Below are 27,300 nucleotides of genomic sequence, written 5' to 3'. Positions count from 1 at the left end.
ATTGTTACACACATGCCGCTAGGTTCAGATAGGGGCGAGACAGGTTACATGTATTCTTTGGAATCCTGGGGGAACCCTTACTCAGGGCGACCATAGACCATGTGCTGCAGCTTCTCTCAGGCACACAGGGGTGCTGACCAGACACACTTGACAAGAGTTCTCATAAACAGTAGAACAGTAGCATTTAATAAGCCGCACAGCCAGTGCAAGTAAAGTCTTATGAGCAACAGACTCCAGTGACAAACAGTACAGTTTCCTTAGCAGCACAGCAGTTCACAGTCTTCCCAGTAGTACAGGACAGCACAGTTCTAATGCAAAGGCACATTAATGAACACAGCATTCTTTACAGCACAGTGAGATGGAGGAGGAGGGAGGGTTTGCTGAGGGAGATGATCCCTGTGAGACCATTTCTTCCAGTCCTTATCTTTCTGCCTGACAATACTCGGCACTGCTAGTTCAGGAACTCTACCTGACCTGTGCTTAGCTTCACTCCTGACAAGAATCCTTTTCACTTGCAGGGGCGCTTCTGTGAGATACAGAACACACACACCACCTTTCTCTTCCGCTCCAGTCAGACAGTAAACAACTTCCCCACAATCCCCCTGGGGCTCTGCCAAAACACTCCCCTTCTCCTGTGACTGTGCTAACCCCTCTAGTTGCTGGATGCTTCTGAAGCACAACACTTCCTGTCTCATGTGCTTGTATTACTTCTAATAGTTTCTGAATGCTTTTAAAGCAACTGCACCTACTTCTGCATGTCACACAATGACTGATAACACCTCTATATACAGTAGATAACACAGGATCCACCATTCACAATAGGTGATGTCACAGCTCACCTCCTCTTCCTCCTGTACAATGACTGATAACACTTCTATATACAGTAGATAACACAGGATCCACCATTCACAATAGGTGATATCACAGCTCACCGCCTCCTCCTGTACAATGACTGGTAACACCTCTATATACAGTACAGTCATGGCCAAAAGTTTTGAGAATGACACCAAAATTATATTTTCACATGATCTGCTGGCCTCTGGTTTGTATTAGTGTTTGTCTGATGTTTATATCACATACAGAAATATAATTAAAATCATATTATGAGTACCAATAGGTTATATTGACAGTTAGAATGAGTTAATGCAGCAAGTCAATATTTGCAGTGTTGCCTCTTCTTCTTCAAGACCTCTGTAATTCTCCCTGGCATGCTCTCAATCAACTTTTGGACCAAATCCTGACTGATAGCAGTCCATTCTTGCATAATCAATGCTTGCATTTTGCCAGAATTTGTTGGTTTTTGTTTGTCCTCCCGTCTCTTGATGATTGACCACAAGTTCTCAATGGGATTAAGATCTGGGGAGTTTCCAGGCCATGGACCCAAAATCTCTATGTTTTGTTCCATAAGCCATTTAGTTATCACCTTTGCTTTATGGCAAGGTGCTCCATCATGCTGGAAAAGGCATTGTTGGGCGCCAAACTGCTCTTGGACGGTTGGGAGAAGTTGCTCTTGGAGGACATTCTGGTACCATTCTTTATTCATGGCTGTGTTTTTAGGCAAGACTGTGAGTGAGCCGATTCCCTTGGCTGAGAAGCAACCCCACACATGAATGGTTTCAGGATGCTTTACAGTTGGCATGAGACAAGACTGGTGGTAGTGCTCACCTCTTATTCTCCGAATAAGCTGTTTTCCAGATGTCCCAAACAATCGAAAAGGGGATTCATCAGAGAAAATGACTTTGCCCCAGTCCTCAGCAGTCCACTCCCTGTACCTTTTGCAGAATATCAGTCGGTCCCTGATGTTTTTTATGGAGAGAAGTGGCTTCTTTGCTGCCCTCCTTGAAACCAGCCCTTGCTCAAAGAGTCTCCGCCTCACAGTGCATGCAGAAGCATTCACACCAGCCTGCTGCCATTCCTGAGCAATCTCGGCACTGCTGGTAGTCCGATCCCGCAGCTGAAACAGTTTTAAGATACGGTCCTGGCGCTTGCTGGTCTTTCTTGGGCGCCCTGGAGCCTTTTTGACAACAATGGAAGCTCTCTCCTTGAAGTTCTTGATGATGCGATAGATTGTTGACTGAGGTGCAATCTTTGTAGCTGCGATACTCTTCCCTGTTAGGCCATTTTTGTGCAGTGCAATGACGGCTGCATGTGTTTCTTTAGAGATAACCATGGTTAACTGAAGAGAAACAATGATACCAAGAACCAGCCTCCTTCTAAAGTGTCCAGTGATGTCATTCTTACTTAATCATGACTGATTGATCGCCAGCCCTGTCCTCATCAACACCCACACCTGTGTTAATGGATCAATCACTAAAATGATGTTAGCTGCTCCTTTTAAGGCAGGACTGCAATGATGTCGAAATGTGTTTTGGGGGTTAAAGTTCATTTTCTGGGCAAATATTGACTTTGCAAGTACAGTAATTGCTGTTAAGCTGATCACTCTTTGACATTCAGGAGTATATGCAAATTGCCATTACAAAAAATGAAGCAGTAAACTTTGGAAAAATTACTATTTGTCTCATTCTCAATACTTTTGGCCATGGCTGTAGATAACACAGGATCCATCATTCACAATAGGTGATGTCACAGCTCACCTCCTCCTCCTGTCCAACGGCCTTTGCCCAGATGAGAGCATGCCAACAAGCTCTCCTAAAGAAGTCAATGGGACACAACCAGTTTGCTGCTGCCTGTGTCCATGTGGCTGCTGAAAAGTACAGGAAGCATAAGCCTTATATTCGGCTCACGTTGGATTTCCATATATCAGTGGCGTCAAAACTGACAACTGATGCAAAGTGCTGCACTTTATCCATTGCCCATAGCCGGGTTAAAATCTGCGGCATGTTGCATTTTCTGATCCAGCTCTACAACCAATCTGGCACAAACACCAATGCAATAGATGACTGTGGACAATGCCATGGAAAAGTATGGAATCAGTTCCAGCGTTAGATCGACACTAACATCAGGGGTGCTGGGCAGCATTGCATTTCGAGGGGCTAACACCCTTAGTTTTAATGATCTGTAGAGGTCCTAGCTCATGGTTTCTCACCAACGTTACCTTTCGACCATGCCTTCATGTCTATCCCTTTAAGGACTAAGTCTGATGTACTCAGTCTACACATAGAATGTTCAGAAAAACAAGAAGAAAGAAAGGGAAAGACAATGATTTATGGAAAACCAATAAGTCTGCATCACGTCCGAGTGCAATGTGACGGCTTGTCCTAAATGTTAGGAAATGTAAGACTATTAATAAAGGTAATGTCAGCCTCGCTGGCACTGGACGATTCATAAGGACACGCTGTTCCATCACCAGACACATGGCCGTGTTCTTTCCTTGATGTCTCGTACTGTCCCTTATGTTAAAACTAGGTGCTCCCTAAAATCAATGGTAGATAAATTATGTTCCTCAGAACTTGTGCCGGTGACAACTCATCACTAATGTTCTTCAGAAAAGCAAAGGCACAAAAACAGAAAAAGTTTTTCTTCTTCTTCTGTAAGAAGATATTTATCTGTCACATCTCTAAATCTCTCCTATAGGTTAAAGGGAAGGTGTCATCAGAAAATTATCTACTGTTTATTTTTAATGCATTTTAAAATAATTAAAAATATATATTTTTTTAACTTTTACTTATCACTTCCTCATGCTTTACACTGCAGCACTATGTAGTCTGAGACTAACTGCTGATCTCTATTACATCAATGGCAGAACAGTTAGAAACTAAGTCAGCAAATGCCTTATACCTAACTCCTCAATATTGGGAGATCCATTATAATTTGTAATATAGATGTTAGGATAAATATATTTTAGCTCATTATGGATTATTTTTAGTTTACCTAAAAATAATCCATCCTCTTCATTTTTATGTTTGGTAATACTTTAGGTTGGGTTTAACTCCTACAGAAATAGCCCTTACCTCCCCACGATCCCCCAGCATAGAGTCCTTTGGTTTCGGAAGCTGTTGCCCGCTGATTATTCGGAGAACTAGCTGCTTCTTTAACTGGCCCGGTAAGGGGTCATCAGAGTTTGGATTAAAGGCACCTAATAAAATATATAAAGTAGTACATAAAACAATGTGACCGTCATCCATCCATCCTGCGGCCCCCCTCCTATGTAGCAAAGGATCCCACAGTGAATACGGTTCAAGTGCAAACTGATCTTCTGCTACAAAATGCCCAGAAGGATACAACATGGCAACAAAATTCTTGGCTATTCGCAGACTACCGCTATACTGTGTGTTCGCAGCGACACTTCTTACCATGACACAAGCATTTCGGCTTCAGAACATAACCGCAGTTCCCATTGCTGTTGAACTTTGCTCGATTAAGTTGCAGCATTCGACCCTCGGACTGGTAATTTAAAGCAACTGGTGAAAAAGCAGAAAATAAAAAATTACTTTAAAAAATGTCCCTGTAATGGGTCCTCAAAATTTGGATTAAAAGCAGCTAACGACGTAAAGTAGAATAAAAAATAATTAAAATATAAAATCGATATTAACAGAACATAAAACAATGTGACCTTCATGTATCCTGGTGGTTATATTGTTACAACCCATGGTACTGTAGCTTATCTCCCTGGATGTGGACAGCAGAGAAAAATGTATGAAAAGTTGCAACGCAGGATAAGCCAGATGTGTGGATAAGCAGCCCCAATCAAGTTCCAAAGAAATTCAAGCTGTCCTGCAGGCTCAGGGTGCATCAGTGTCAACGCGAACTATCCGTTGACTTTTGAATGAAACGCTATGGCAAGAGACCCAGTAGGACCCCACTGCTGACACAGAGACATAAAAAAGGTAGATTTCAGTTTGCCAAAATGTACACGAGTAAGCGTCTTGTGGTCAGATGAGACCCAGACAGAGCTTTTTTGTAAATACATCATTCTACCATTTACCGAAAATGAAATGAGGCCTACAAAGAAAAAACACAGTACCTACAGTCAAACATGGTGGAGGTTTAAAGATGTTTTAGGGTTGTTTTGCTGCCTCTAGCACTGGGTGCCTTGACTGTGTGCAAGGCATCATGAAATCGGAAGATTACCAAAGGATTTTGGGTCGCAATGTAGTGCCCAGAGTCAGTGTACCGGGTTCTCATCATTAGTGAAATCACCAAATCGCATATATCCATCTATCCACCATTTATAAACCTCATCATATCAGCACAGATATGTCTTTGGGGTCAGCAAACTGTGAGTCTAATTTGGATCCGGTCTACTAATTAGGCATCTTTTGGAGGATTTATATCAGCCGTATATGGCAGCATGCACTATTATCTGGGCTGTGATTACAAGGAAGATAGTCTATAAATGGCAAGCAGGTGTCTCTGCTCAACTTGTTGGCCAGGGACTTATTTGTAGGAAAAAAAATGGACTTTGTGTTCGTGAGCTCCAGTGATAGAGATATATATATGACGCGCCCCCTGGGCCAGTGCTGTTAGGGATACCCGGAGCCGGATCAGATGGGGGTTGTAGTCTCCGAGTGGCTGTGACCCGGTCCGTGCCCAGGGTGTCAAACTCAGTGTGTGGCAGTCCTTATGATGTTACTAGATGTTCTTTTGTGTCGACTACGCCACCCGTTGATTTGCGGTCAATACGGCCGCCGCTGCAGCAGGGTCCGCTGAGGCTGGTGATATATGTGCAGCTCAGGTAGTATAACCCCCAACGGGAGGGGTATAGCCTCAGGGGGTCAGTTGCAGAGGATGGGGGTTGTGGTGGTGCAGTGGGGATGGAAATGAGACTCAGAGTCGGGCTGTGCAGTTCAGGGTTTGTTTACTTACTGCAGTTGTTCTGGTCACTCCGGCATTAAGTGACCACCCGAGCCGTGCTGCGTCCACCCGGTCCTGGACTCGGCCAACCCCCAGGTGATTCTGGAGCGTGGTCCTGAGCTCCCTTTCTGTCCTGTCCTCTTCTCTGGCCTTCCCCACCAGGGATCCACCTATGTCCGGCTCCCTCGGGCCTCTTGGTGGTAAACCCTTGTCTCTGGGTTCCCTGACCCTATTCGTGGTCTGCCTTCCGGGTGGATTTAGTGGGTGATCGTGGCAGATCCTGCCCACGACCTCCGGTTCCTGGCTAAGGTGTGCTGTAGCCTCTGCCAGCTTGGGATCCGGTACCCTGTTGCCAACTCTTCACCCTCTGGTCTAATTTGGGCTCTTGGAGTTCCTTCTTTCTCCCCCTCTGGGTCTTTCTCTCTCCTCTCTCTCTCTTGGCCTTGGAGCTGCTCTTCTCCTCTGCTCTCTTCCTCTGCTCTGCTCTGACAAAAGACTGACAGACTGACCCTGATCTAAGATGGTGCCCACCTTATATACTCCCTCTATGTGTGAGCTCAGGTGACCAGCACCCAATGAGCTCCTAGCTTTACCCAGACTGCTCCCCCTATCTGCCCCTACACTACTGGGATGTTCCACCCCCCTCCCACTCCAGCCAGGAACAGACACTGTCGTACCTGCACATTTCTCTAGTGGGAGTACCATCGGTCTGTTCCTCGGAAATGGGATGTGTGTAGTGCATGCAGCTAACTGAGCTCAGTTCCACACTCCATCCTTACCCGGGAGTGGAATATCACACCTCTGGGTTGAGGTGCAATACCCTTGTAGCAGCCGAATCCTCAGGGTGCTACATTCCCCCCTGGTAAACCACAGCACGTCCTCGGGCTGTAAGATATAAACAAAAACATCCAAAACATACAATTTCTTTTTCATAAACATAAACATATAAAACATATAAAACATCATATACATCATCAGCAGCAATAAACTTTTCATATAAACATTCTTGTTTCTGGTTCCTCCGGTCACGGTGCAACTTGTGACCGGGTAAAGTGCGACAGTCTCTCTTGGAATAAAACAGTTTCCTATAAAACCGGTAGGGGGCGCTTTAGGAAGCGCAACTATATACAAGGGGATATGGCCGCTCTCAGTCCTCGGCCAGGTATTAGGGAGGATTGACCGCTCTCAGTCCTCGGTCAGTGGGAATAGGGACACACGGGGTTAACAGTTCACTCTTGGCTGGTCCCAACGGGGACTATATTTTAACTAGAACAGTTCTTATACCCTGACGGGCAACTTTATACAGTCTCTCTCTACCGTACTTCAACGACGGCGTCCTCCTGCTCCTCCTTGTTGGTTGGTTTCAGTTTCAGACCCGTCCGGGTCCTCTTGCTCCTCCTCACACCGCAGCTCCTCCTCCGTCAGGCGATGCACATGGAGGGCGTAGGGTCCTTTGGCACACTTGTGCCGGGTGAAGGTGACCTCGTCCCCTACATACAGGTCACGACCTCTGTGTCCCTCCGGTAGGTGGGACTCAACGTCTCTCCTGGTCACGAAGACGTCGCCTGGGGTGCGGTGATCCCTGATGAAACCCCACCCATGCTGCAGATTGAACTTTATCACAGTCCCGATGGTACGGGGACCATGCGCTGCACGGGGGTTTCTCCTGGTCCGGCTCTTCTGCTCCGCGCTCCTTATTTGGGCTTGTTGTTCCCGGACCCGCCTCTCTCTCCGCTCCCTCTCAAAGACCTCGAGCTGCTGGCGGCAGCACTCTGCACGCTCCACTGCGGCTACCCGAGTCTCCTGAGTGAACCCCATGAGGTCTTCTCCAGTGGGATCCCACTCAAACTGGGTCTCTTCTAGCGGGGGCGAGATCCTCTTTATGGGCTTTGGAGCCGGGATCAGGGGTTCGCACATGGCCCTTGCTTTTTGCAGCTCCAGCTGGATGTATTCCTGGGGCCATACGAAGGGCTGCCCATCCGGGCACGTATGCTGGGCGAACAGGTCCTCACCCAGGTGCGGTACTTTAGGTGTTATGGGCGCCGTGGTGGTAGCGGCGCCCGGGTTAACCAGGCCTTGCGACCAGGCCTGGGGCACCTTGAAAGTAGAGGGCACCGTAAGAACGGCGGCGCCCTGTGTTACTGGGCCCTGCGACCAGGCCGGGGGCTCCGCGGAGGTAGGGGGCGCTGTTGGTATTGCGGCGCCCGGGGGTACTAGGCCTTGCGACCAGGCCGATGGTACTTCCTGCTTGGCCACGCTCGGGGTCGAGGCGTGTGACGTCACAGGGGTCGCGGCTTCCGTTTGAGGCCTAGTCTGCGGCGGTGACGTTGCAGCGACGGGCACGGCAGGGGGTACTTCGGGCTCTGCGACGGGGAGCTGGGGCAGGCACGCGGTTTCCCGGCTCGGGGTAGTGACGTCCCCTTTACCTGCCTCCATTCGTTCAGCTCCCTTCTCGGCGCCGTCTCCGGCCTTCAGTCCTCCTGCGCCATCCTCAGAGGCGGTCTGTCTCCTCGTCTCGGGTGGCGTGCTCCGCTGACGAGTCTCGGTCTGCTGGGCCATCTCTCGGCTCCACTCCGCCAACGTCTCTCGTTGCACCCGGGCCAACCTCTGTGCGAGGCCCTCCAGCGCGGTCTGTGCACACTCCCGGTCTCGGGGGAGCTGTGTTAGGATCTCCAGCAGGCCTTCTGGAGTGGCGACCTGCAACAGGCTCCTGACCACTGGGTCGGTGCTGCCTGGAGTGGCGGCCCGCATCAGGCTCCTGACCACTGGGTCGGTGCTGCCTGGCTCTCCCTCCATCTCCGGGTAGGCTCTCTCTGGACTCTCTTCCAGACGTCTTGTCTCCGGGTGCGCTCTCTCCAGACTGCTCCAGGCGACACCCATCTTTGTTCTCTTGTTCTGTCTCCGCCCACATCGAGGGTGGTCCCGGGGCAACTTCAGTTCCAGGGGCAGTTCTCTTACGCTGATGGACACTTCCAGCATCACAGTCTCTGTTGGTGGGCGCGGTTTCCGCTTTTGGCGCCATTCTTCGACCTGGCCCACGATGGGAGGTGGCCTCTTGCCACCCTCTGGCACGCCCATAATGGCGTCCGCTCCCCCAAGGCGGGAAATCTTCGGAAATGGCGGGAATCGTCTCCCAGTGGCGGGAAACTCCATGGATGGCGGGAAAAAGCTGCAAATGGCGGACAACCGGCGGGAAACGACCTGTGATGGGGCCCGATGGCGGGGACCCTCCGGAACCGGCAGGAGACTTCTTTTTAAGGTAACGGTGTACTTTTCTTCAGGCACGCAGTACCCGGTTGTTGCGGGCACGTAATCCTGCCGACTACGCCAAAGTTGACGCGCCCCCTGGGCCAGTGTTGTTGGGGGATACCCGGAGCCGGATCAGATGGGGGTTGTAGTCTCCGAGTGGCTGTGACCCGGTCCGTGCCCAGGGTGTCAAGCTCAGTGTGTGGCAGTCCTTATGATGTTACTAGATGTTCTTTTGTGTCGACTACGCCACCCGTTGATTTGCGGTCAATACGGCCGCCGCTGCAGCAGGGTCCGCTGAGGCTGGTGATATATGTGCAGCTCAGGTAGTATAACCCCCAACGGGAGGGGTATAGCCTCAGGGGGTCAGTTGCAGAGGATGGGGGTTGTGGTGGTGCAGTGGGGATGGAAATGAGACTCAGAGTCGGGCTGTGCAGTTCAGGGTTTGTTTACTTACTGCAGTTGTTCTGGTCACTCCGGCCTTAAGTGACCACCCGAGCCGTGCTGCGTCCACCCGGTCCTGGACTCGGCCAACCCCCAGGTGATTCTGGAGCGTGGTCCTGAGCTCCCTTTCTGTCCTGTCCTCTTCTCTGGCCTTCCCCACCAGGGATCCACCTATGTCCGGCTCCCTCGGGCCTCTTGGTGGTAAACCCTTGTCTCTGGGTTCCCTGACCCTATTCGTGGTCTGCCTTCCGGGTGGATTTAGTGGGTGATCGTGGCAGATCCTGCCCAAGACCTCCGGTTCCTGGCTAAGGTGTGCTGTAGCCTCTGCCAGCTTGGGATCCGGTACCCTGTTGCCAACTCTTCACCCTCTGGTCTAATTTGGGCTCTTGGAGTTCCTTCTTTCTCCCCCTCTGGGTCTTTCTCTCTCCTCTCTCTCTCTTGGCCTTGGAGCTGCTCTTCTCCTCTGCTCTCTTCCTCTGCTCTGCTCTGACAAAAGACTGACAGACTGACCCTGATCTAAGATGGTGCCCACCTTATATACTCCCTCTATGTGTGAGCTCAGGTGACCAGCACCCAATGAGCTCCTAGCTTTACCCAGACTGCTCCCCCTATCTGCCCCTACACTACTGGGATGTTCCACCCCCCTCCCACTCCAGCCAGGAACAGACACTGTCGTACCTGCACATTTCTCTAGTGGGAGTACCATCGGTCTGTTCCTCGGAAATGGGATGTGTGTAGTGCATGCAGCTAACTGAGCTCAGTTCCACACTCCATCCTTACCCGGGAGTGGAATATCACACCTCTGGGTTGAGGTGCAATACCCCTGTAGCAGCCGAATCCTCAGGGTGCTACATATATATATATGGCAGTGTGCCAGATCCTTCACATTACAGGCACCCATAGAACCCATTGTCTTATAATGAAGTCCGGTCTGATTCCATTATAGTGTTTGTCCTTTTATAGGAAAAAAAAAAAGTCCTGCAGATGGCAAGAATTGGCGACAAAGTCTTCAATACACAAGGAAAGATCTATTCTTGTTACTTTGTATATTTACCCATATGCCCAAAAATACTCAAATTTGATCATCGCAAAATGCCGACCTCTCCAGTCCCTGCCAGCTCGTACATTACTCAGTGTATTTATAGAGTTGTACATCCATCATCTTTACAGTGTCTTGTTCTTTTACAGTTTGCTACTATGGAAACTAAAATTACCCACACAATATTTACTTCTCCAAAAGGAACCTGACTCCTTCTGCTTCTTGCCGGGACACCATTGATGCCGCTCGTGACACAGATGGACCGTCTCTGTCTGAGAAGTTCTTCACTGAGAAGAACATCAGATATCTGCAAAGTTTTTGGACAGGTATCCCGGTACGATTCAGCTGCCTGATTACAGCACCAGAAAGAGTTTTTAAGGATGTGCCAAATTTTTATAGAGGGTCACATTGAGCATCGCCGGTAATTAACTGGTTGGAAAACTGTTCTGCTGTTCTATCGGTACTAATATCACATATTCTAATGAGGGTGAGGACGATAGGACAGGTCACATCGAACGGCTGAAGTATGCGCGAGGTTATAAAAATGTTAAAATAATTAAAATTACATGACACCAATGCAAAATTTTGCCTTGTCCACATAGATGAAAGGCTAAACTTTTCATTGTCGACATGCAATTTGAATTATTTTTTAAATTTTTAGATCCTTGCACATTTTTTTGCAGTACAATTTTAGGGCAATCTTTTTCTGACAACAAGGCATATCCATATCCTTAACCATAGTAAGTTCATGTCTTGTGCTGTGCAGATCAGCAGCCACCTGACGCTCTCATGAAACCCACCAGAACCTCCTCGTCTCCTGTGCAGAATATGTGCCATCACCACACCTCTGGCTGAGAAGGACAGTCCTAAACTTTTATGCCATCCACTTTTATGCCATCCATCCACCCACTCTTGCAAAGGGGCCCACCAGAGGATCCTCCTGATGCCTTCTGGGCCAGCCCAAGCCTGATGACTAATATAAAGACAATTGCTAGAACGTATCGGAGCATTGAGGTACTTACCTAACTGGCAACCAGCGTTCCAGAAGGGCTGGGGGTTGTAGTTACTGGAGTCCACTCTGTAGGAGGAAGGGTAGATGCGGGACAGCTGATACTGGTTGAATCTAACAAACTGTGGCGGCTTCTGCTGGAGGATCTGATGAGCTTTTGTCTCACTAAACGATGATACCTGCCAGCTGCTAGAAACTGGGGAATAAACAAAATGCAGAAAGTTGTAAGACATTGCTCCAATTGTCCTAGAACACAAGTGAACCTCACAATTCAAATGGCTGGGCTGCTGTAGGGCACAGCACCAGCACCCATTGGCTTCCCTGCAATGTGATTGCGGGGTGCTTATAGGTTACTATTGCAGATGATGGCCTGCTGAATGCTGCCATGGATGCCATATTTGGTCCTCCCATCCAGCTGCTATGTTGGTCCTCCCATTCCACCCATCTGCCATGTTGGTCCTCCCATCCCATTAGCTGCCATGTTGGTCCTCTCACCCCACACAGCTGCCATGTTGGTCCTCCCACCCCACACAGCTGCCATATTGGTCCTCCCACCCCACACAGCTGCCATGATGGTCCTCCCATCCCAACCAGCTGCCATGTTGGTCCTCGCATCCCAGCTGCCATGTTGGTCCTCGCATCCCAGCTGCCATGTTGGTCCTCGCATCCCAGCTGCCATGTTGGTCTTCCCATTCCAGCTGCCTTGTTGGTCCTCCCATCCCAGCTGCCTTGTTGGTTCTCCCATCCCACCTGCCTTGTTGGTCCTCCCATCCCACCTGCCTTGTTGGTCCTCCCATCCCAGCTGCCTTGTTGGTCCTCCCATCCCAGCTGCCTTGTTGGTCCTCCCATCCCAGCTGCCTTGTTGGTCCTCCCATCCCAGCTGCCTTGTTGGTCCTCCCATCCCAGCTGACCTGTTGGTCCTCTTTTAAAGGCCAGTCTCTGGCTGAGCTACATATGAGAATTTCAATTCAATTATATACTGATGTAGTGTAGTATTGCAGCATATAGCATAAGTGAACAAGTGATCACAGGTTCAAGTTGCTTAAGGGAATTAAAGAAAAAAAAAAGGTTAAAAAAAAGTTCAAATCATTCTCTTTTCCCAGTTAAACAAAATAAAAAGCATTAAAATCATAAATAAAAAAAAGCATAAAAAGTCCTATCAAATTGTAAAAAAATTTAATCTGTACATTAATAGTAAAAAAATGGAAAAAAACAAATCATCAGAATTGCCATTTTTTTGGTCATCATCATTTGTATCTTTTAATAGTTTGCATGATAAAAACGTATAAAAAAAGTTAGTATAAGGACACCTTCAGTATTTGGTCAGTATTTTACATTAGTATTTGTAAGCCAAAACCAGGAGTGGGTGATAAATACAGAAGTGGTGACGTGTTTCTATTATACTTTTCCTCTGAAAGTTCCACTCCTGATTTTAGCTTACAAATACTGAATGTGTGAATGTGGCCTAAAACTTAGTAATGGATGTCTGATCACCCAGAGTCTGTGTGTCAGTGGCACGGGCGGTGTCGTGTCTGGCTGCAGTTTTTATATTCAGTTTCTTATTAAAGTAGATTTATACTTTATGTCACATAAAAGCTTTTCCTAAAAATTAGTTCTTGGGAGAAAGTCACTGCTGTCAGATTTATAATCAGTGTACGGAGAATACAAGGACGACACATGGAGGTTACAGGAAGCATAAAATACCAGGACAGGAGAGAGATTAGCAGGAAGCTCCGGCATGAATATTAACACCATCCATCCGGCAATGGGATATCTGTTACATGGAAATAGGAAAATCATAGCCGAACTGATCAAGTTATTGAGGGAACAGAATTGCTCAAGAAAAAAGGGGAGATTCACTCTGTTTTGGTCCAACTCTAGGGACCCCCGTCTGTGATATATACTGTATATGAGACATAAACTACTCACAAAAAGTTTGGAATATTTGCCTTTTGAGTGAAATTTCATGATGATCGTATAATGGCCTCTAACCTTTTCTCTAGACTTTTGAAGGCACATGTCCAACTGTTCAATGTTTCAGTATTTTTTGCACAACTTGCTGTTCTCTAACAAAGGGCTTAATGGCAAAATTCACAACAGGTGTTTGATCCATAAATCGGCCAATAAATTTCTAGGTTAAATTAGAATTGGTATTAAACAGTTGTCCTCATCGTGTTGTTCACATTTTTGTTACATGAAGAAGTAGTGCTGGTGCTTTAAAAGCATCCAGCAACTAGAGGGGTTAACACAGTCACAGGAGAAGGGGGGTGTTTTAGTAGAGCCCCAGGGGGATTGTGGGGAAGTTGTTTTCTGTCTGGCTGGAGCCGAAGAGAAAGGTGGTGTGTGTGTTCTGTATCTCACAGAAGCACCCCTGCAAGTGAAAAGGATTCTTGTCAGGAGTGAAGCTAAGCACAGGTCAGGTAGAGTTTCTGAACTAGCAGTGCAGAGTATTGTCAGACAGAAAGATAAGGACTGGAAGAAATAGTGTCACAGGGATCATCTCCCTCAGCAAACCCTCCCCACCTCCATCTCACTGTGCTGTAAAGAATGCTGTGCTCATTAATGTGCCTTTGCCTTGGAACTGTGCTGTCCTGTATTACTGGGAAGACTGTGAACTGTTGTGATGCTAAGGAAACTGTACTGTTTGTCACTGGAGCCTGTTTCTCATAAGACTTAACTTGCCTTGGCTGTACGGCTTTTTATTAAATGCTACTGTTCTACCGTTTTGAGGACACTTTTCGTGTGTCTGGTCAGCAAGTGAAACAACCTACGTGTCTGTGCCTGAGGGTCAACACTCCTGTGTGCCTGAGAGAAGCTGCAGCACATAGTCTATGGTCGCCCTGAACAGTTCCCCCAGGATTCCAAAGAATTCATATAACTTGTCTCACCCCTATCTGAACCTAGCGGCATTCGTGTAACATTTTGACATCATGAGACCAAGGCAACACCTCACAATTGATCACCAGTACCTCGCCATGATGGGTCTTCAAGCAGAACGTTCTCAGACTGAAGTGGCCACTGAGCTTAGAGAGTCACAGCGTCAGCAGGTTGCAACAGAGATACAGAGAGACTGGAAGAGTCACAGAAAGGCAGAGAAGTGGATGTCCTCTGGCCACATCCTACACTGATGACCACTTCATTGTGAACGACCTGGATGTGATGAATGGCACACAACGCCAGGCAAATTTATGAGAGGTGAGAGGCACCCAAGTGTCATGTCAGACCATTCAAAACCATTTACATTAGTGTGGTCGACGACCTACAAGAGTACCTGACCATGCCATCAGGCACAGACATCACCGCCTTGCATGGGATGCTGGACGAGGGACCAATGGCCTCAGTTCAGTTCACTGATGAAAGTCCACTCATACTGAGCAGAAATGATGGCCGCCAATGATGTTGGAGACGTCAAGGAGAGCGCTATGCATCAGCACTGCTATCACCAGATGAGCCTTTGGTGGTGGTGGTATTACAGTGTGGGCAGGTGTGACTAGTCAATACAGAGCTGCCCTACACTTTGTGAATGGTACAGTGACAAGTCCCAACTACTTAAATATCATCATTAATCCAGTCATTGTGCCTCTGCACAAAAAAACACAGGCCTAATTCCATCTTCATGGATGACAATGCTCATCGAGGTCTCATGATTAAAGAACGGCTGCTGGAAACTGGGGAACCTCAAATGGAGTGACCTGCACTTTCTCCAGACATGAATCCCATAAAAAACTGATGGAATCAGCGGAGTCGCTGGGTAGAGGCTCATAACTCTGTACCCCAGAACCTCAATGACCCAAGGGCCGCCCTTCAAGAACAGTGGGAAGCCATGCCTCAGCACAAGAAGAGCGGGAAGCCATGCCTCAGCACAAGAAGAGTGGGATGCCATGCCTCAGCACAACAAGAGCTGAATGCCATGCCTCAGCACAAGAAGAGCGGGATGCCATGCCTCAGCACAAGAAGAGCGGGATGCCATGCCTCAGCACAAGAACAGTGGGAAGCCATGCCTCAGCACAAGAAGAGCGGGATGCCATGACTCCGCACAAGAAGAGCGGGATGCCTTGACTCAGCACAAGAAGAGCGGGATGCCATGACTCAGCACAAGAAGAGCGGGATGCCATGCCATGACTCAGCACAAGAAGAGCGGGATGCCATGCCTCAGCACAAGAAGAGCGGGATGCCATGCCTCAGCACAAGAAGAGTGGGATGCCTTGACTCAGCACAAGAAGAGCGGGATGCCTTGACTCAGCACAAGAAGAGCGGGATGCCTTGACTCAGCACAAGAAGAGCGGGATGCCATGACTCAGCACAAGAAGAGCGGGATGCCATGCCATGACTCCGCACAAGAAGAGCGGGATGCCATGCCTCAGCACAAGAAGAGTGGGATGCCATGCCTCAGCACAAGAAGAGCGGGATGCCATGCCTCAGCACAAGAAGAGCGGGATGCCATGCCTCAGCACAAGAACAGTGGGAAGCCATGCCTCAGCACAAGAAGAGCGGGATGCCATGCCTCAGCACAAGAAGAGTGGGATGCCATGCCATGACTCCGCACAAGAAGAGCGGGATGCCTTGACTCAGCACAAGAAGAGCGGGATGCCATGCCTCAGCACAAGAAGAGTGGGATGCCATGCCATGACTCCGCACAAGAAGAGCGGGATGCCTTGACTCAGCACAAGAAGAGCGGGATGCCATGACTCAGCACAAGAAGAGCGGGATGCCATGCCTCAGCACAAGAAGAGTGGGATGCCATGCCATGACTCCGCACAAGAAGAGCGGGATGCCTTGACTCAGCACAAGAAGAGCGGGATGCCATGCCTCAGCACAAGAAGAGCGGGATGCCATGCCTCAGCACAAGAAGAGTGGGATGCCTTGACTCAGCACAAGAAGAGCGGGATGCCTTGACTCAGCACAAGAAGAGCGGGATGCCATTCCTCAGCACAAGAAGAGCGGGATGCCATGCCTCAGCACACAATAGCTCCACTTGAGAACAGCAGGAAACATCATTGTCAAGCTGTATTTGATACTCAAGGTCACATGACAAGTTATTGAGATTGACATTTTTTGTTGGGGTATACCCACCACTGTTTTGGGCTTTTGTTTCAATAAATTGTTTGAGATGAGGAAATCACCATTGCTGCTTTTATGTAAATGCCCAACTTTCATCACTGGAGCGTGAACATTTTACGTTTTCCATAAATTTCACCAGAAAGCCAAATATACCCAACAATGATCAGCAGAATAAAACGTAAAAAAAAATCTATTCGCAGGATAGGAAATGCGGTCACTGACTTACTTTCCGTGTCCACATCGTGGATACCCACTGACTTTGTATATTTCACCAGATCGGACAATGCTCTTGACAGTTTCATCGTCTTCTTCTGCCGGTTTATTCTACTGAACAACAGAGAAGCTTTACTTCCATAGACGCAATTTGGGCTTATAATAAAAACCACAGGAACCACATAATACCTGCTGTAATGTACCGAGGTCCTGGCGATGCTTCCTTGCCGGTCCAGGCTGTCATCGCCTTCTTCAAAACTTGAGCTCTTTTTAATCCGGGCAGCTTTTTTCTAAATACCAGAGAGAAGGTATTTAGGTTGTAGCCTCCTGGTCTTATTCCCACCTTTGACAATTTTTTACCTAAATTATGTATTTTGGGCTACAATTCATTTCAATTGGGTTATATTAAAACTTTAGCAATGTTTGCCTTCAATAGCCACTGTGCATTACACGGTCTATTGCTGGTTGCAGAATGAGTTAACTGAGAATCTGCCAGCGAGCTCGGTCTAACAGGAGAGTTTGTAACGCTTTTATCTGTCTTTTTATAAGCCCCTCTCTGCTGATTTATGACCACAAGCTATGTGAAAGTTGAATGTGCAGAGAAAGGGAAGTCTGTAAAGCCCAAAACAATGCAATATTTAATAAAGCCCAATTGCAAAAATGAATTTTTATTTTCCTGCACATTCAACATTGATGTGGTCACAAATCATCGAAGATGACAAATCAGAGTTACAAACTCTCCATCGGACCGTAATGGCAGGCTCACTATCAGATTCACAGTTAACTCATTCTACAGCCAGAGACATAGCCAGAGCAACAGAGACTATAGAAGGCAAACAATGCAAAACTTCCAATGAAACCCAATTGCATAAATGATTTTTAGCCTAAAATGTATGCATTCACAAATAAAAATTGCCCAGAAAGGACCCATTTAATTAGCAACATAAGTCAGAAGCGTCACATTCACCTTGCGCTTAGAAAAGCTTCCCATCAAGGACCGACTGTGACGCTTGTTGGGGCTGGGCTCTTCTCCAGACTCCGTCTCTTCTTCAGTCTTACTCTGTAATGAAACATAAGGGTCACAAGTGGCCAATATCTGATCTAAAAGCAAGTGAGAGATTTGCTTTTACATCACTTATTAGGCTTAAACTAAAACCTTTAAATTAAAATTCATCTTTTTAATTGAAATCTTAATAAAAAGGAAAAAAAATGTCATCTTAACGGCCAGTCCGATGATTGTTGTCCGATCTCCGCTTTGCTGAACTACTATTTAACGGGTAAACTCAATCCAATTTCATTACTTAAACTCCGAAAATATTGCAGATAATTCCAATGTCTGCCACTAGGATGCGCTGCTATTTTGCAAAACACATCTCCGTCCCCATTTTTCTGCAAATGTCGCTAAAAGTTCAGGAAAAGTTAGAATATGATATAGCGGCGTAGCAGCACAAGGTGTTCTGTATCTCAGGAAAGCGATACATGATTTAGTATTTGTATACTCCTCTCTGCCATTTATGCACAAGCGGCATTAACATCCAATTAGCGGGCAGCTGCCAGGAAAAGTTATTCTGTTATTTGTCTATAGGGCCATGGATGATCTAACGGGTGAAATGTTATTTGTCTATAGGGCCATAGATGACCTAACGGGTGAAATGTTATTTGTCTATAGGGCCATAGATGACCTAACGGGTGAAATGTTATTAGTCTATAGGGCCATGGATGACCTAACGGGTGAAATGTTATTTGTCTATAGGGCCATGGATGACCTAACGGGTGAAATGTTATTAGTCTATAGGGCCATGGATGACCTAACGGGTGAAATGTTATTTGTGGGATCAGCAGGGAATCGACGTGATCATCATAAAGCTGCAGGCACGTTCAGACATTTATGTACCAGGTATATGGGGGTGGGGGGGAGGGGAGCAAAATATACTATAAAAATGATTCCCGTGAAGATTCTTTAGAAAAGATCTAATCTGATAGCTCTAGCAAAGTTGCAAAGAAAAAGGCAAGCCTAGGTAACAGAGAAGGGATAGTAATTGACAAGGGGTATAAGCAGGGAAAAAAATGGGGTACAATTGTAAAGAATAAAAAGTTGCCCCCATCTGACACCTCCACCCGCCTCACCACTTTATACAGGAGAATTGGATGCACGTCTTCCCACGATGACTTCTCGCGATCCACACATCCTTGTTCGCTAGTGTTGGGTGCAGTCAGACAGCCATATAAATCGGACTGAGATCGGAACACAATCCTTGGACTGGCCGGCGGATCTACTGACCTGAGTGCAAGAGCTTCATGTATTTCTATGCAGTGGTCACGCTTCGTGGGGAGAGCCGCCGGCCAGTCCATGATCTTGGCCCTATTTATAAGGCCATCTGACTGCGCCTTTATCCAGGAGATTCTTGCACAAGTTCTCACCACACCATTAAACAAATAAATAATTTGGGCTGCCCCTTCTCTCCCTCCACTCCATACAAGCCACACGATCTTCCTCTATTTGTTTGCTGATGGGTTGAAGGAGGTTTTTTTAAAATATGGAAAGCTTTGAAGTTTGTTTTTTTTAACCTTAATTGCATGTATTTTAGGCTAATCCACTTTTGTGCAATAGTGTTTCAATAAAAAGTTTGGACCGTTTTGCTTCTACAGCCTCTATGTATCTCCGTGTGGAAGGACCAAAGCAAAGTTCCACTCACAATGTTAACCATCGGTCAATAGATATCTAAAGCATATGTGGGGGGGCTTTACAGTAATTCTGCAGTCTGATATGTACAGTAATACATATGAAGCTGTAGGAGCCAAATGGACCACAATTTTACTGAAAACTATTGCAAAAATGCTTAATGCTGTCATTGCATAGAAGTAAAGAAAAATGTCTGCAAAGGTGCTCGTATCCGTTAATAATCTTTTTAGAAATGTTTTTATATAGGAATTTTTTTTGCAGCTGTAGCTGGAATAAGACAACATGTTGACTCCTACTTCCTATTAGTTGCTACATCCGAGATGCCATGTTAATTTACTTCTAGATGCTGCATTCTGAAGTTGTACGCTATGCGTTGGACGTTTTCAGAGAAGCTGAAGATGTCGCTGCACATGCGCCATTGCTCCTCAGAAACTATAAAGCAGAGAAGGAGCAGGGAATGGTTAGATATCTGCAAGGAACCTCACTGGCGGGCCCTGACAGATAAGGACCCCAGTGCAAGAACAGTATATGGGACTTTTGCAGTCCAATATCTCAGCATAATGCACAATTCCACCTGCTTTGGAGTTGGTAGTGGCCCCTTTTACCTGTTGGACCCCTGGATGGTCCATCCCTGAGGAACCCTTTACTGCTGCCATATACAGTGTTAGCTAAAGACAAAGTGCCTCATTCATCATTTACATTTTTGCCGGTCACTTTACTTTCTTTTTTACTTCTTTTTGCAATTTTTTAAATTTTCATACGCGGTTTGTGAATTTTGCACAAAATAAGAAAAGCTATTTTGCCACTTTTTAGCACAAAAAAAAAATAACATGCTCCTGCTAAAATGTTTACAAAACGTGACCAGAAATTCCAGATTCCCATAAAATTACTCTGGGCTGAGGGAAGCATTGGCGTATAATAATATTGATGAAGCGGCTAGAAACATCTTAGAAAGCTCGAACCCCTCTCACAATGATTATATATATATATATATATATATATATATATATATTCACACATACACACACATATATATATACACACGTAGTGTTAGAGGGTAGAGTGTTAGAAGGGGGGCAACAGAGCAGGAGGTTGCAGTAGTCGAGGCGGGAGATGATGAGGGCATGAAATATATATATGCCCTCATCATCTCCCGCCTTGAGTACTGGAACCTCCTGCTCTGTGGCCGCCCTTCTAACACACTCGTATTCCTCCAATCTATCCTAAACTCTGCTGCCCGACTAATCCACCTGTCCCCGTGCTATTCGCCGGCCTCTCTGTCAATCCCTTCACTGGCTCCCCATTGCCCAGAGCCTCCAGTTCAAGACCCTAACTTTGGCATACAAAGCCATCCACAACCTGTCTCCTCCATATACAGTACAGACCAAAAGTTTGGACACACCTTCTCATTTAAAGATTTTTCTGTATTTTCATGACTGTGAAAATTGTACATTCACTCTGAAGGCATCAAAACTATGAATTAACACATGTGGAATTATATACTTAAAGTGTGAAACAACTGATAATATGTCTTATATTCTAGGTTCTTCAAAGTAGCCACCTTTTGCTTTGATGACTGCTTTGCACACTCTTGGCATTCTCTTGATGAGCTTCGAGAGGTAGTGCCTCTTTGCAGAATCAGGGCATGTAGAAAATTTGAGGAAAGCATCTCCTAGATGACGTTTATGTTCAGCGAGTCTTGAGCGCCGGCTACCATGTAACATATGCATTTCCCCAGACTGGCCAAAGAGTTTAATGAGAGCAACTCCACTCACAATTTAACATGGAAATTCTGCATCATAATAAGCAGTTTAATTGCTAATGAGAAGAAGATTGGGGGAAGTGGATCGAGTAGATGAGTTTTCGAGGCCTTGATTGATAAAACCCATGTGGGTATTTTATTACAACATGCCGCTTACTTGTTGGTCTCAAGTAATTTAAAGCGAGTAACTGCAATTAGCTTTGTCTAGCGCTTTCCGTCCGTGTAGGAAGAGGATCTTGTTTTCTTTTCCTTTACTTGGTACATGTCTGTCTGCTGGGAGTGGTAATTGCCGGTATAATGTCTCACGATTTCACCGAAAAGATGTTGGCTTGGCCTGAATATTTAACGAGTCCTGGGTCATGTTATGTAGAAAGATTTATTTTATGGAGATTTTTTTAACATTAAAGTTAATCTTCTCAATAATGGAGATATTTGTGTCTCAATGGGCACCAATTGTACATGCACATAAATATCTGTGACTGTACATGTGTATATACAGTGGTGTGAAAAAGTATTTGTCCCCCTCCTGATTTCTTATTCTTTTGCATGTTGGTTGCACTTAAATATTTCAGATGACAAAGCAAAGTTAAATATTAGATAAAGAAAACACAAGTAAACACAAAATGCAGTTTTTAAAAGAAGGTCTTTATTATTAAGGGAAAAAGAAATCCAAACCTAAAGGGCCCTGTATGAAAAAGTAATTGCCCTCTATACCTAACAACTGGTTGGACCACCCTTAGTAGCAACAACAGCAATCAAACGTTTGCAATAATTGACAATGAGTCTTTTACAACGCTCTGAAGGAATTTTGGCCACTCTTCATTGCAAAATTGTTGTAATTCAACCACATTGGAGGGTTTCCGAGCGTGAACTACCTTTTTAAGGTCCGGCCACAGCATTTCAATCGGATTAAGGTCAGGAGTTTGACTAGGCCACTCCAAAGTCTTAATTGTGTTTTCCTTAAGCCATTCAGAGGTTGACTTGCTGGTGTGCTTTGGATCATTGTCCTGCTGCATAACCCAAGTGCACTTCAGCTTGACGTCACGAACAAATGGCAGGGCATTCTCCTACAGGATTTTTTGGTAGGCAGCAGAATTCATGGTTCCATTTACCACAGCAAGTCTTCCAGGTCCTGAAGCAGCAAAACAGACCCAGACCATAACACTACCACCACCATATTTTACTGTTGGTATGATGTTCCTTATCTGAAATGCTATGTTACTTCTACGCCAGATGTAATGGGACATACACCTTCCAAAAAGTTCAGCTTTTGTCTCGTCAGTCCACAGAATTTGCTCCCAAAAGTCTTGGCGATTCTCAAGATATTTTCTGGCAAAACTGAGACGATATATTCTTTATACTCCTTTATATTCTTTTCACTCAACAGTGGTTTTCGTCTTTGAAGTCTGCCATGCATGCCATTTTTCCCCAGTCTCTTTCTTATGGTGGAGCCATGACCTTAACTGAGGCAAGTGAGGCCTGCAGTTCTTTGGATGTTGTTGTGGGGTCTTTTGTGACCTTTTGCATGAGTCGTCACAGTACTCTGAGCGTAATTTTGGTCGGCTGGCCACTCCTGGGAAGGTTCACCTCTGTTCCATGTTTGCGCCATTTGTGGATATTGGCTCTCGCTGAGGTTCGCTGGAGTCCCAAAGCTTTAGAAATGGCTTTATAACCTTTTCCAGACTGATAGATCTCAATGAGTTTGTTTCTTATTTGTTCCTGAATTTCTTTGGATTGCAGCATGATGTCTAGCTTTTGAGGATCTTTTGGTCTACTTCACTTTGTCATGCAGGTCTTATTTAAGTGATTTCTTGACTTGAGAACAGGTGTGGCAGTAATCAGACGTGTGTGTGGCTAGGGAAATTTTACTCAGCTTACCAAAGATGTGATAAACCACAGTTAATTTATGTTTTAAGGGGGGGGCAATAATTTTTTTTTTACACACAGGGCCCTGCAGGTTTGGATTTCTTTTTTTCCTTACTAATGAAGACCTTCATTTAAAAACTGCATTCTGTGTTTACTTGTGTTATCTTTGTCTAATATTTAAATTTGTTTTGTGATCTGAAACATTTAAAGTGTGACAAACATGCAAAAGAATAAGAAATCAGGAAGGGGGCAAACACTTTTTCACACCACTGTATGTGTGTGTGTTTATATGTAAATGTATATGTGTGAGCCTATGTAAGTAATTTTTACCATTTTAAAGGATATCAGTTTAGGGCTGCGTACACACAGTGTAACCGCATCATGGACGAAAAGTGTGCTGGCATGCAAGTTGGCTCATTTGCAATTGGCCACAACAAAAAACACTTTTATTCTTAAAGGTTATCTGTTACCAGGTTTTTGCTGTCTAATATTAGAGCAGCATGATATAAGGGAAGAGACCCTGATTCAAGCGATGTGTAACTTACTGGGCTGCTTGCTATAGTTTTTATAAAATCACTATCAGTAGAAGATCACTAGAGGACTACTAGGCCAGCTGCCAGGCAGTCTAATCCCGCCCCCACCACTGACTGGCAGCTTTATGCCTATGCAGTATGTACACAGAAAGCTGCCAATCAGTGATGTGGGCGGGGTTATACAGAGCTCAGCATTCCAAATTCTGTAGCAAATAAAACAGTTTTATGAAAAAAAAACAAAAACTGCAGAACCCAGTAAAGTAAGCGACACATCCCTGGAAACAGGGCCTCTTCCCCTAAATCATACTACTTGTTAGTTCCTAACAATCCTTTAAACGTATTAGTTATAAGAGGGTTTATTGGGCAACACATCCTATCCTTAAATAAGTAACTGGTGTCATCCACTAAGTGTTGGCATACAGTTAGTGGTGTGAGCTAAGCAGATGGGACCCCCACCAACCTCAAGAATGGATGAGTGTCAGGGAAATACTGAGGAATATTGAAAATATTCTTTCTTCCCCTGAAGCCCCTCTCACCCCTCCCTTATCCACCTTTATCACAAGACAAGAGCTAGCAATCGACCACTTGTCAGTACAAGAGCTGTGTAACATCCCTGGCGGCGTGGTGGCATGGCTTACCACCTCCCACCATGCAAGACTGCCATCTTACCTATCAGTAATGGCTGCACACTTTACTCCAGTATCTGCTGTGTGCATGTCTCGTCTGATTGCTTAGGGCGGCGGCGCGGTTACTGTCTGATTCTTATAGTTACTGTGTGCGCATTCCTAATGCGTCCCCAGCCTATTGTTGTGAGTCACTGGATACTTAAACTCCCTCCACCCAGTAGGGGGTGCCTGAGCAACACTTTCTTTCAGTGTGTTCTGTGCAACTGAGTTGCCAGGTCCTGTCCTGTATCTTTAAATGTGAATAACGGTACCAGAGCGCCAATAACAGGGCAAAAATATTAAAAGGACTGATTTATTAATACACAACGCGTTTCGGTTGAAGTAATTGTATACCTGGTCAAATGTATATAATGATCAATTGTTTGCTGCTTGTCACACCTGATGAAGGTTGCTGTGTCCATCGAAACGCGTTGTATTAATAAATCAGTCCTTTTAATATTTTTGCCCTGTTATTGGCGCTCTGGTACCGCTATTCACATTTACTGATTGTCCCTTTACCCCTGTTGGGGAGCGGTAGAGCTGCCTTTAATTAATTGTTCATTCACCTGTGTTAGGAATTTAATTAGAATTAGTACCCTGGTTTTCCAAGCTGCGCTGCCCTAACCCCTGAATGCTGCTGGGGGTGCTGGTGAAGCTGGGCGTCCATCTCGGCGTTACATGCAACTAACCTGATCACGTGATCCACCACCGTGAGATCAGCATCTGTGAACGCTGGAATTAGATGACAGCCACCAACAGAGCGAAGCTTGTGGAGCTTTACACTGGGGTTGTGCAGAGGTGCACAACTTCATAAGGTTAGTAGCCATTCCCACACCCCTCTAACAATTGCAATACTGAGTCACCCATGGCGCCTTGTTCTCTCCTCTCTTTACATACTGTCCTGCATCTTGTCTGTTTCCGCCACCCTGGGGGCTGAGTTCCCAGGCTTCTTCCTGTATCTTGTTCCTGGTTCAGTTCTTGTCTGAACAGTGTCCTAGCCCGTTACTTGTTTGTCTCTATGTTCATATCTTTCCTTTTCCTGCAGTGTCTGAACCTGCACCTAACTCCAATTCGTTGTCTCTGTACTAATGTTTGTGAGTTTAGTGTCCACTCGCTACTTCATTGTAAGTACCTTGTGTGGGGGGCCCGCGGCTCAGTGCGGCGTGTCTAATGCCGGATTGCCCTCATTATATGTGTGGGCCGCCGCGGCACATACCGGTAGCCGTGGCGGGAGGGGGGGCCCCGGACCGCTCCCCCAGCAGCGGCGCACGGCCGCTACTTCTTCATCGGCCGGGCCAGCACTGCAGCAGTTAACTTCCCTGTGCTGGCCCGGCCGCGTCACTGCTAGGAGACACGGCCCTGTGCGCGGCCGTGTCTCATAGCTGTGACATCACGCAGTGCGCGCCCGGCCTGCACTGCTGCAACGGAGAAGTCAGAGCAGGCAGGAGGAATGGAGCCGGGGGATGGTGAGTCTGCGTGTGTATGTGTATGTGTGTGTGTGTGTGTGTAGGCAGATATCATTGTGTGATGTCTGTTTATATGTATTTTTGTGTTTCAAATGTGTTTATGCGTGTATGTATATGTCTGTATATGTTTGTGTGTGTGCGTGACTGCATGCGTGACTGCGTGCGGCCTCCTGCTGAGTATAGTTGGCGCCGTGCGGCCTCCTGCTGTCTCTGGGGAGGGGGTGCCGTACGGCCTCCCACTATGTATAGATGGCGCCGTGCGGCCTCCCGCTGTGTACAGATGGCGCCGTGCGGCCTCCCGCTGTGTACAGATGGCGCCGTGCGGCCTCCCGCTGTGTACAGATGGCGCCGTGCGGCCTCCCGCTGTGTACAGATGGCGCCGTGCGGCCTCCCGCTGTGTATAGATGGCGCCGTGCGGCCTCCCGCTGTGTATAGATGGTGCCGTGCGGCCTCCTGCTGTGTATAGATGGCGCCGTGCAGCCTCCTGCTGTCTCTAGGGGGGGCCCCGTGCGGCCTCCCGCTGTGTATAGATGGCGCCGTGCGGCCTCCCGCTGTGTATAGATGGCACCGTGCGGCCTCCCGCTGTGTATAGATGGCACCGTGCGGCCTCCCGCTGTGTATAGATGGCTACGTGTGCTCAATATTGAGTCATACACTTAATGTAAGGCTATGTGCCCACGATACAGAAATGTTCCGGATTTTTTTTTTGAGCGTTTCTGCATCTCCCTGGCAAAAAAAACGCATGCGGATTGTACATGCGTTTTCCTGCCAGGGACATGCGGATGTGAAGCGTTCTTCACTTGCATTTCCGCATGTGGGTTGACAAGCGCTTTCCAAGCGATTTTAGCATCACTTGGAAAGTGCTTGACAACTTGGTTACACTATATAAATCCATGCAACCAGCATGGATTTATATAGTGTGACCGTAAAAGAATGGTAAAAAATAAAAAATATATACTTACCTTCTGATGGCCTGCCGACATCAGCGGTCGCGTGACCCGTCACATGACTAAATGACGTCACGGCAGGTCCTCTTCAGACCATCGCGAGCTGCCGGCAAGCCAGGACGCATCGGATAAAGACACCGGGGGCCATCAGAAGGTAAGTATAATATTTATTTTTTATTTTATTCTTTTTTTACAGGTTCTATGGTACCCGGGTCCGGAGGAGAGTCTCCTGTCCTCCACACCCGGGTACCATCCGCACATGGAAATGCATGGATTCCGCATCTACAGATGCAGGGATGCGGATTCCATGCGTTCTAATGCAAGTCAATGGCAGCGAAAACGCCGAGCTTCCGCAAAATAATTGGTAATGCTGCGGATTTTTCCGCAATGATAATCCGCAGTGGAAATTTCCGCAGCATGTACACAGCACATGCGGATTATCATTGGGGAACATGGCAGACCTTCTACCAAGCGTTTTTTAAGTGTTTCTGCAGCGGAATTGCCGCTGCGGAAACGCTTAAAAAACGCATAGTGGGCACACAGCCTAAAAAAATATATTATAATTAATATTGTGCCAAATTATTTTCACGTGAACTATCATATGATCTATCA

General features: G+C 46.5%; 1 protein-coding gene across 12 annotated transcripts in view; it reads right to left on the bottom strand.

Moving 5' to 3' along the window:
• The window catches only part of PLCH2 (phospholipase C eta 2), an 816,520-nt gene that overhangs the window by 42,596 nt on the left and 746,624 nt on the right, over positions 1 to 27,300 (bottom strand). For 10 of the 12 annotated variants that reach the window (XM_073656915.1, XM_073656907.1, XM_073656908.1 and 7 more), the window contains 6 exons: positions 17,734 to 17,826; positions 16,956 to 17,056; positions 16,780 to 16,880; positions 11,506 to 11,688; positions 4,254 to 4,361; positions 3,912 to 4,036 (listed from right to left, as the gene is read on the bottom strand). In XM_073656915.1, coding sequence (XP_073513016.1) covers positions 3,912 to 4,036; positions 4,254 to 4,361; positions 11,506 to 11,688; positions 16,780 to 16,880; positions 16,956 to 17,056; positions 17,734 to 17,826 — 711 coding nt within the window. The remainder of the gene's footprint in view (positions 1 to 3,911; positions 4,037 to 4,253; positions 4,362 to 11,505; positions 11,689 to 16,779; positions 16,881 to 16,955; positions 17,057 to 17,733; positions 17,827 to 27,300) is intronic. The other 2 variants (XM_073656916.1, XM_073656912.1) reach the window with 1 other exon arrangement.

The sequence above is a fragment of the Phyllobates terribilis genome, unplaced genomic scaffold (genome assembly GCF_046119375.1).
Source record: "Phyllobates terribilis strain yellow unplaced genomic scaffold, ASM4611937v1 Scaffold_12__6_contigs__length_324123572, whole genome shotgun sequence".
Taxonomy (NCBI): domain Eukaryota; kingdom Metazoa; phylum Chordata; class Amphibia; order Anura; family Dendrobatidae; genus Phyllobates; species Phyllobates terribilis.
The sequence above is the reverse complement of the archived record's forward strand: the minus strand, read 5'-3'. Positions and strand labels throughout refer to the sequence as shown.